Genomic DNA, 11,489 nt, shown 5'->3' with positions numbered 1-11,489 from the left:
ATTGCGAATTCATTGGGAAAGAAAAAGGATGCCACGATAGATCCCTCCCAATGTAAAGGCAGCTCGGTCATGAATACGAAGGAGTGACGAAATGACGGGGCGGGAACTACGTTATCGCCCTAAAGACCTAACACAGCTAAGACGTTTGCCCGGGCTAGGACTGTACTTAAGCGGGAATGCTAATGTCAAAGTCGAAGCCTCTGTTTCTCTCCTTCCCCTTCTTCAAAAGCAAGCCTTTTGCACGCGCTCGACGAATAATGCATCGTAAAGGGTTTTGTCGGTTCTCCTCTCTGATGGCAAATCGTGCTCCTTTCTCATTCATAGCTCTTCGTAAATCGTCGTCGTTGTTATCGTCGTCGTCGTCGTCGTCGTTATCGTCATCGTCATCGTTGTATTCGTCATATCGACGAAAGTCTCGAGATAAATCCAAAGAAGAATAAAATTCATGATCTTTCTTTTCTCGTTATCTCGGTTAACAAGGTTACTAACGTTAGTTTCTTAATAAGTTTGCAATTACGTATGAAAAGAATCGAAAGAAAATGGGGAAGAGAAAAATATCGCGGTGGAGTAATGTCGTCGTTGAAAAATGTCGATCGTGGACGTGACACGAATCGAATAAAAAGTTTTGAACTGAACGGTAGGGGTGTCTTTCATTCGAAATAACGAACAGTTTCGCGAAACGAATGAACGAACGAACGAACGAACGAACGAACGAACGAACGAACGAACGAACGAACGTCATAGACGAGCGTTCGCGCAAATGGAAATGCGGATCGTCGGGCGGCGACACAAAGCATTCCAGTCGGGATAACCGAACTGGATAACGGCTCCAGATATTGCTACTCGACTCCTCGTTCCGTGGATAATTGCTACGGCAGAATGCCTTCGACTATATATGATCAGGGGAATTCGCTGGCGAAGCGTGTGTCAGGTAGGTACGCGTATCCGAGTCGTATTATTATTATCTTCTCTCCTCTTCACTCCGCGCAAACTGTATTTAATTCTTTTGCTAGAGGTCTCGAACAGGTTTGCCTCTATGCTCTTTAATTCGTACGCATTTATTTCAATGAGTTCGGAAAATTGAAATAAAAGGAAATTTCGATCGTTTTATTTGCCTTTGTCTTTCTCCTCGCAATAAGGCAATAAATACATATTTTTTAATTTAACATATTCCATAACTTTTAACGAATATAGGTAAGAATTTAAAAAGAAAAAAAAAAAGAAAAAAGGAACAATAGAAACATAGAATATAAAGATCGTAGGTATTCGATGATTACGTTTAACGATCGTAACGATAACGATCAAACGTAAAAATATATTTAGTTGGCACCTATCGAATACGTGTTTTAGAGTAGTCGCACCCAAATCCGGATGCATCGACGAAACGATTAGCGCGGATCGTTTTCTTCCGAGCCGTCGTTCTTATATTCGAGTCGCACGATCTCTCGCGCACACGCACAAGGAAGATGGAGGAAAGCGGTTCCAGAGTGTGTGCTGAAGTGAGGTGGGGTAGTGGTGGTGGTGGTGGTGGTGGTGGTGTAGAGTGAACCGTCGATGTTCCCCCGGGTCACGTCGATGGCTCCGCCTACGAGAAAGACAGACGGAAAGGGAGAGAGAGAGAGAGAGAAAAAACGAGTGAGAGATAGAAAGAAAGAGAGAGAGAGAGAGAGAGAGAGAGAGAGAGAGAGAGATCATAGTACGTGAAAGCTCCGCCCATCACAGGTCACGCCCCTTGTTCGGTTACCTCACAGACGACCCTAACCCCTCTTCCAAGCTTGGATCGTCCAAAGGTGGATAAAAAGCTAGGGAAAACGGAAAAGCTGCCTACTGACCGAGACTCGGTAGGTTTCTTCGTAATAGTCGTCGATACGCGTCGATGTCGACAATTTTAACCTTGAAAATGAGACGCGTTGAGAATGCGTTTATCGAAAAGAATTCATTTTGAAAAATCGTCGGGACGAGAAACGATAAATAATAATCGTAATGAACGGAATCGAAGGGCGTCGATGGCTCGTACGATACCCGTTAACGATACGCGCGAGCTTTGGCCGATATGTCGATTGAAAAAACAGTTGCTAGGAAACAAAAGAAGCGCTTCGGGTGGGCACGTTTCGAGGACGAGAACAGGACGGAACAGAACGGCGGGCACTCGGCCGACACCGCCGACGGTTCGACTCGAAAATGTCATAAGATGGTATTGTAAGGGAGAGCGGCCGAGGTCTCTCGAGTTCTCTCGAGTACTCGTCTACTCGTTGGCGCGTACACGATGGCACATTGTTTATCGAACGGGAGGTGGGTACTCGTCGTCGTCTTTTGTCGAATTATGCCCGCTCGCTTTCGGTGCTTCCGCGCGAGCGAGCCAAGTCGAATCTCATTCTATCTATCTCTCTCTCTCTCTCTCTTTTTCTCTCTCTCTCAGAGAAGAAGAAGGAAAAGAGAAATCCAAGTTCCCACACACGCGGTGAGGGCCACCAGGGGCGAACGGCATTCTTTATAGGTGCTCTCTCGATCTCCGCGGGAAACGTGCTGAAGGTACGAAAAGTGGGAGCGACAGGAAGCACACCATCGTTATTTCCACGAGACTGGAGGCGAGAGAAGTCGAGAGAGTCGAAGAGTCGGATACCACGAGGTGGTCCACCAAAGGCGACATGCTTCGGACCGTACAAGACGCGACATAAACGCATGTGGGGTCGTCGGTGATCGCGCGATACATTAGAGACGAGCGGGTGCCCCGCGCGGGAACCCATGCGGGGGGGCTACCGCTTATGGGGGGTCGATACCGACTCGTTTACTACCCGTCTCCTACCTCTTGCCTCTTCTTCTTCCTCTTTCTGCGTTCGCTTCACTCCGACTGGAAACTCTTTCTCTCATGGTGATCCGATTCGTATCCTCGACCACCATACTACCACCATCGACCATTACCGACAAAAGTAGAATCACCCAATGACGAATGTCGGCTCCTTTCCTTCGATGTCGACTTATTCCGACTCCCTTCTTAACTCTCCCTTCATACTTGCTATGTAACTACCTCCTCTCGACGGTCCGACTTCTTCCACCTCGCTTCATCTTCGATCTCTCTTCGTCTTCCATCGCGATTATATTCTTATCGATTCATTCTTTATACGTTCCACTCCCGTGCGTGTGAAAATTCATTCTCTAAAGATATTTACTTACCTTCTTTTTTCTATTTCTCGGATCGTTCCGTGGGAGATTTTATCGTATAAAATCAAAGTTAAGTCGATCTTGCTAAAGTGATTCGAGAAGTCAGAATGAAAAAGAGGAAGAGGAAGAGAGGGAGAGAGAAAGAGACCGAACACGGTTACAAAGGAAATGCTTAAAAAAAAAAGTCGAAGGGCGAGGGAATAGTGGACGAAATTAAAGCTCCTGACGCGGCCACGTAAAACGAAAGACGATGGAGCGCGCAACGATGGTATGCGGTAGTGAAAAGTGCACCGAGGGATTCGAGCTTTTCGAGGAAGGGTTGCGATCGAGCACTTGAGCACGAGCTGAGAAGAAATGCGGGGAGAACAATGGACAGAGAGGTAACCAGGAGCCGGTGCTGCGTCATCTCGGTGTCTGAGCTTGTCTCGTCTTTTCTCTTCCTCTCTCTCTCGAGCGCTGAGACATGCCGGATAACGAGGTGCGCGTGAGTCTTGGGACCCCTCACGAAAATCGACCACCCACCGATTCCTCTCACGCGTCCTCTCTTCCCTCTTCTTCCTCTTATTCTTATTCTTTCTTACGGTTCATCAAATATCTTTAAGAAATTATTTTCAATAGTTTCACGGGATAACTTTTCAACTACCCTTCGAACGTTTTACTTCTTGAATATACTTTAAACAAAAAAAGGAGAAGAACCGAATAGAGGAGAAAGAGAGCGAGAGCAAGAAAAAGAGAAAAAAAGAGAGAGAGAGAGAGAGGAAGAGAAAGAGAAAGAGAAAGTAAAAGCGATCGACCAACGGGTAGAAAGAGTAATAGAACGAGCAAAAGAGCTCGTACTCTCGACCACTTGTCATTTACATCCACCATTCATTTTACATGCCAGCACTTCAATCCCTATTCTTCGGCTTTAGGTGGTTGCACGAGAAAGAAAGAAAGAGAATGAGAGACATAGGTTCGCGTTACGCGACGCACTTTCGCGTTTAATCGCGGTGTACGATGGGAGCACGTGTACGTTTCGGTACATACGCGAAGCACGTGGAAACGTAGCGCGTAGAACGTGGAGGTAGGTATATCGTGGCAGGACGAGGAAAAAAGAAGGAAAGAAAAAGAGAGAGAGAAAAAGAGAGAGAAAGAATAGAGCAGAGAAGTTGGCTGTACCATGAAGCACGGTCGCGCGAGGTGAGGGCGCACCTGGACCTTCTTCTCCATGGCCGTACAAGGGCTCTCACTGCCTTCCACTTCACGATTCAAACATCCAACGGACTGCCTCCAGTTACGTGTACCAAAGTTCCGCCTTTTCCCTCTCATTCTCACTCTTCCTTCTTCCTTCCTTCCTTCCTTCCTTCCTTCCTTCCTTCCTTCCTTCCTTCCTCCTTTTCTTTCTTCCATCCCTCATTTCTTTCTTCGTTTAATGGCCTTTCTCGCTCTACCGACGCGTTCGTCTCTCGCTCCTAAAGAAATTTCAATTTGCACGAGAATAATCGAGTTCTACTCCTTGAATATTTCCCTTGCAAGTCCACCTTATCTCTCACCCTCCCTCTCTCTCTCTCTCTCTTTCTCTCTCTTTCTCTTTCTCTCACTTTCTCCTCCACCACGCCACCGCCACCGCCGCGGCCACCGCTTAGAGAAATCTTCCTTTTTTTACTTTTTTTCAAATCCTTTGCAAGAAATTACAAAAATGACTTTTCGCGCGAGACCTCTAGGAATTATTTATTATAAGGGGAATTTTTCTCGCACGATATGAATCTTTATCAAAGATCGTATTTAATATGTATTGTAAAGCACGATCTTTCCTCTATTCTCTCTCTCCCTCTCTTCCGATTTAATCCTTGACTCGTACTACTTGCGTCGACAAAAGCATCCATGGAAATTCCTTCCTCCGGTTTCCGAACAAACGATGGTATCGAATCGAGTTCGCACAAGGATTCGCCGTTCTCGTTGGCACGAACACCTACCCGTATGAAACCAGAGTGAACGCATTACACGCAAGCGACGGCTCGTACTCGATGATGATGTAAAGGCCGCATTGTGTCCTGCACCGTTGAGAGAACTCGAGAATAAAGAGAGGCGAGAGAGAGAGAGAGAGAGAGAGAGAGAGAGAGAGAGAGAGAGAGAGAGAGAGAGAGACGAAAAGATAGAGGGAGACACACCGCGACCACTAACATGGGGTAGATCCCGGCGCGGATAAAGCTTTATTTCATCAAAGGGACAACGAGCAAGCCAAGATAACACCGCATATACGATAAAGAGAGATAGAATGATAGGTAGGTACGTGTAATATACCGAACATCCATCCAAGCTATTGCGGTAAATCTCGTATAGAAGAGAGGAAGATAGAGAGAGAAGAAATATCGCTTATTTAAGAAAGAATTTTTGACGAAAGATCGTTTTTCTTATAAAACAAAATCTTAGCTAATTTCGTCGGGTTGGTTCGATGAATAAAACAAAGATGTAAGGAAGAATAAGAAGAAGCTTGAATGTAAAGGTACATTGTCTTATGCGGGTTATCGGAAATATCGGCTTATAGTAACCTATATAGAAAGAGGGGAAGACCAGTGAAACCTTTCATGCGGGTCTATTGCGAATTAAACGAAGGGTAAAGTAGACGCTAACTTTGCTAAACTCTGCCACCAAGGAAGTTATTAGCTACTTGAGAGAATAATATATTAACTCTCCGAAGATCGAACAAATTGAAAGGAAATTAGATTAAAAATATTTTCTTTGGGATTCTTCAGATCAATGAAATTCCTTCGTAATTAAAAGGTAATCCTTTCTCGATAATCTTTCCCTCCAAATCGAACAGATTTATGTTAAATAAAGAACGAACGAACGAACGAACGAAATAGAGAAAGAAAAAAAGAGGTAAAGAAGCTGCAAGCTGCCTGGACACTTTTTTTTCTGCGAAGAAATCGCGCGCCTCCATTCACGCAGTGCGCGGACCGCTTCTGCTTTAGCTATGTTGGATCCAGATTTCAGGGTGACGATAGTAGGAGAATAAGGAGAAAGAGAAAGAGAGAAAAGAGAACTGGAGAAGAGAAAGAGAAAAAGAAAAAGAGAGAAAAAGAGAGAGAGAGAACAAGAGCGCTGCGCGCTATTGTTTTCTCGAGTGGCACTCTCTGGTTCAATGCTCGCTCGGCTCCCGGTACCAGATGTGCGAGAGACCGTCTGGTTTCTTCCTTCGTACGTTGCGTCACGATATATCTTATGTTTCTACCTTTTCTTTGTATAATTTCATCAAAATCAAGATCCGAGTCGATATCGTCTTAATATTCTCAAAATGACTCCCCCTTCTTCAAATTGGCATATGGCGCATTTTCGTTTCTTCCTTACTTTCTATTTTTTTCTTCTTTCTTTTTCTTTTCTTCTTCTTTTTTTTTTTTTATTCTCCACGAAGAATTTTCTTATGATTTTCTTATGATTAGATATAATAACGGTGAATTAGGTAAATGGTTAAAGATAATATATACACGCACGTCTCTAATTTAATAGATCGTTTAGTAATAGCGGATAATGTATATTATTTCTATGTTTATGTACAATATGAACAATAACTATTTGTCTATCGTAATACAATCATTACACATAACTGCTATCGAACCGATCGGCCGATTGTCCTGCGTTTTACCTACAAAGACCATCATATAAAAAATAAAACGATGAAACGCTTAGAATGTTATAATAATCGAGAAAAATTTTTATCCTAAATTGGAAAAAGAATAGAATATATTTTCTGTAATATGATAGACGACGATACTACCGTATTTAAAGATAGTATGAAATATTATGCAAATGAAATTGTTTGTTATAGAATATTAATATTTTATATAGAGATATGTAACGAGAAATAGATCGCAAACGAAAACGAATCGTTTCTAGAAAATTTTTTCAACTGATTTCATAAAAAATGTAAGTAAGATATACATATATATATATAAATATATATATAAACACGTATTAATTTTACATATCAATACATACGTACATTAAAATCATTCGTATATATGTAACAGCATTATAATTTGTAAATTAAATAAATGTACGTTTTAATTTAATGTCTAGATTAGATTCGTTTCGAATGCTTTCTTAGATTTAATTATCATTCTCTTACGAATTACCAACAAATACATATACATACATACATACATACATACATATATATATATATATATATATATATATATATAACCTCTCGTTAAAAAAAGCTTTTTTGTTCCCTCAATAAAGTCGATATGGACATTAAAAAAAAAAAAGAAGAAAAAGTAATAATCGAACACAAACGGATTGTGATTTTTTCTTTGATTCTAATCTACATACATATGAAATTATGCACTTATTATGTATGATGTACATTTAATATGTAAGAACTATATCGAATGCTATCACATTCGAATGCTATAGTGAACACAGATATGTTATTCATCTTTATACTATCATTTTTTACAATAAAAGATAGATCAGCTGTTAATAGTAACAAAAAGAATTATTCACACCAACATTATAATCTTATATTCCGCTATTTGATTATACTATTAATTCGATTATGCAATTTAACTTATTATGCAGCTTAAAAAGACATAAAATAAAATATAAAAAAATATAAGAGCGGACGTTATGAAAAGGATAAAAGTCATTCATTTATCGTCTCCATCCGCTATTTCCCCCGCTACCACCTCCATATCGATCAGAATTGCCATTCTGAAATAACAAAAATGAAATTAATATAAGTAAATATACATATATACATACATACATATATATATATATATATATATATATATATATAATTATGAAGCAAGAGACATCGAACAAATAAATGATTTATGAGAAACGAGCCAATAATTATGAAAATGATCCAAGTTACATATTTTTCATTTTAAAATATTTTGACATTTGAGTTTGAATTATTCAAAAATAATATATCTATTATGACAAACAGAAAAAAATAAGTAATATAATATTTATTTTTGAAATATAATTCCTTTATGTAACTTACGAATACATAATACATTTTTAAAATAACATGCGACAAAATGTCTTTCAATATCTCCAATGACAGACTATTTTCACAATTAATGACTCAAATATATCACAGATTTTTTGCAAAAAAATCGAACCAATCGAAAAAATCAAAGTTAACGAATATTCTTGCTAAAGAGATGCGTATACGACGTCATATATATATATATATATATATATATATATATATATATATATATATAAAATTTAATTTCTAAACTTCTTTTAATTAGAATTATAAAATTCAAGAATCATATCGATCATCGAAATAATAAAAATAACTTACTCTTTGTTGATAACCATGATAATTGTTCTGAGAAGACTGATAATTGTTTCCATTTCGAGCTTGATGCTGTTGTTGGTGTGAGTAAGGATGTCTTTGTTGCTGGCGAAATTCTATGGATCGGTGTTGAAGATACTGTGGTGTTGGACCATAGCCACTAGCCCATGGTCCCGACGATAACGAGGAGGATCCACTTGAACTAGCGGTATTATATCCTCCCGATCTCGATTGATATCCACTATGATATCCTGAAACAAAAAAAATAGATTAATTTCCCAAATGAACGAACAAACATTTAAACAAATATATATATATATATATATATTCAAAGTATTATTAATACTTTATAGATATATACAAAAATATGAAGTATTAATAATACCTCAGATAAAAAGTTACATCCATAGATCAAATAAACACACACATATAACTTTAGACAAATAAATTCAATAAAGATCAGATGATAAAGAGCTAAACAAATAAAAGTTTATTCATCTATTAACAATTAGAAATACCGTGAATTGGACATTAGGGTAGTCGAATGCAAGCTTTATGAATTTACCAAGTAGACGCGATTAAGAATCTCTTATAAACTATCCATCAACCCTACGATATCCAAGTATTTACTACCTTCTACGAGGCGTTGAAGAGAGAGAGAGAGAGAGAGAGAGAGAGAGAGAGAGAGAGAGAGAGAGAGAGAGAGGCAGAAAGAGAAATAGACAATATTCGAACATAGGTGAATGGGAACGTGCCGGCGCGTGTCCTGCCATCCATCAAATAATACAGAACGCGTGTTGTATGACGTCGTGACTACTAGAAAAAGAGAGAAGATCATGCGAGTTAGCGAGCAAGAAGGAGAAGAAGGAGGAAGAGGAGAATGAGGAGGAGAAGGAGAGAAGACGCATCGTGTTTGTCAGCATCACGAAACGTCATAACGTCGCTCAGCAATGCTAATAACGGATTTTCGAAAGGGCAACGTGCAGCACGCGGCGGCGTTCACTAAGTTCATCGCTTCGTGAAACGTGTTTTGCCTATACATTCGTCGAATCCTTTTATTTTTTCTTTCCTTCTTTCTTTTTTCCTATACGCCCACCACGCGCGTTCCACGAGCGGAACGGCGGAGGAGAAAAAATAAAAAAAAAAGAAACAAAAAAAAACGGAAAAAGAAAAAAAGAAGAAATTAAGGGCACGATATAATGATCGCGCTGACAAAAGAACAAAAAGAACCGATCCTTCTTCCCTTTCTACGTTCTCTCTCTCTCTCTCTCTCTCTCTCTCTCTCTCTCTCTCTCTCTCTTTAACTTCCGCTTCTTCTTTTACTACCACTACCCTTATGAATATTTATAAGTCCGTTTGCGAAATGCGAAATCGTGCACTTTAGCAAAGAGTCAAGGGGAATTCGAAATAAGAGAAACGATGTTAAGTGGGGAGGTTTGAGAAAGAACATGAGTGATATTCGTTTGATGTATCCTGACTAAAGGAAAAATCGATTAATTTTCATCGAGATCTTACCTAATTACACAGTCGATTGAACGTGACAACATCGTTAACGACCATTCATATTTCTTACATATTTACGTACAAAACCGTCTACGATTCATATTAAGAAGATTACAAATTCCAATGAATTTATCAAAATTCGAATCGAAATAAAATAACTTCCAATCGATTGGATCCTTTTTCAAAAATCAAGGGATTTCAGTTTGAAATTTGTCCAGAGTGAAATACATAGAGCCACAACGAAGTACCTACGAAGTAAATCGGAAGACGGATTATCAGTGACGCACGATAAGCGTATAGTTTGGCTCAATCGAGCTCCTAATGGGAGGCGGCAAACAGCGTCGATATTATCGAGGGTCGAAGGGGTGGTCTTGTTCGTCGTACATGCCAGTTTATACGGTCCCCTGTTCTCTTCGACTACTACTAGTAGGCAAAGCCGTTGTGCTTCCGCCGTATTTCTCCTTGCATTCTCGCTCTCGCCCTCATTCGTGTTTTCTCTCTCTCTCTCTCACACACACACACACTTTCTGTCTCTCTCTCGCTCGGCGGCCAACAATAACATCCCCCAGTGAATTCCAAGCAATACGTAGCGACGGGAACCGAACGCTAATCTTCACCCTCGTCCCCCGTGGCTCACCTCGGGCAGACGCGCTCGCGCGTACGAGCGCACCAGATAGAAGGATAGAGAAAGACAGAGAACGTAGGATGGGTTTAACAGTTTACATGTCGGATCATCCCTCGTTATTGTTGCGTTTATGATAATAGGAAACGTACGGGACGCACGTCCGATCGTTCCAATCCCTTCTCGAAATCATCGAGCTGCACCAAAATCGTTACTAGTCCAAATGTACCCCCTTTTCTTTTCCTTACCTACCTACTTAATTAAACTTTTCACTAGATTGAGAAACAAAAAAAAAAAAAAGAAAGAAGAAAAGAATTCGTATCTTTGTAATTTTCCCTTCAGAAAAATGTCTATTTTTTATTTTACAAAATAAACTCTCTGGTTAATGTTTATTCACGGATAATAAACGTCACGTTTAGGACGAACGAGACTCGTTTCAAGATAGATCGATTAACTACGAACAAAATAGACACCAATGCGACTAGCAGCTATACCCAATGGAGATCCTGGGAAACGTACTGTTGAGTATCCACTACATAATTACATATATTCGAAATCGGAGAGGAAAATTAAATGAGAGTGAACATGATGGGAGAAAGAGAGAAGGAGAGAGAGAGAAAGGGAAAGAAAGAGAGAGACATTCGTTTATATGTACATTCATATAGACACATATATACTTATATATATATATATACACATACACACACGCACGCGTGCGCGCGCGTACATATATAACATATACATATTATATATATGTAGGTACATGCGCTTGTACTATATAGCTGCCTATCTGGCATGGGTATTGGATTGGATTGGATCGCCGCGTCAGCAATACAAACACTCGAAACCTCGATGTGGGTCGGTTTCTCTCTCTCTCTCTCTCTCTCTCTCTCTCTCTCTCTCTCT

General features: G+C 40.0%; 1 protein-coding gene across 1 annotated transcript in view; it reads right to left on the bottom strand.

Moving 5' to 3' along the window:
- Positions 1 to 6,638: 6,638 nt before the first annotated feature.
- Positions 6,639 to 11,489, bottom strand: part of LOC122636161 (5'-3' exoribonuclease 2 homolog) — a 26,647-nt gene continuing 21,796 nt past the window's right edge. Inside the window, exons 16-17 of the mRNA XM_043827127.1 lie at positions 8,465 to 8,709; positions 6,639 to 7,857 (exon numbers count right to left, since the gene is read on the bottom strand). Of these exons, the coding sequence (XP_043683062.1) occupies positions 7,798 to 7,857; positions 8,465 to 8,709 (305 nt within the window). The 3' untranslated portion in view covers positions 6,639 to 7,797. The remainder of the gene's footprint in view (positions 7,858 to 8,464; positions 8,710 to 11,489) is intronic.

The sequence above is a fragment of the Vespula pensylvanica genome, chromosome 1, assembly GCF_014466175.1.
Source record: "Vespula pensylvanica isolate Volc-1 chromosome 1, ASM1446617v1, whole genome shotgun sequence".
Taxonomy (NCBI): domain Eukaryota; kingdom Metazoa; phylum Arthropoda; class Insecta; order Hymenoptera; family Vespidae; genus Vespula; species Vespula pensylvanica.
Note: the sequence above shows the minus strand (reverse complement) of the source record. Positions and strands in the feature narration are given on the sequence as shown.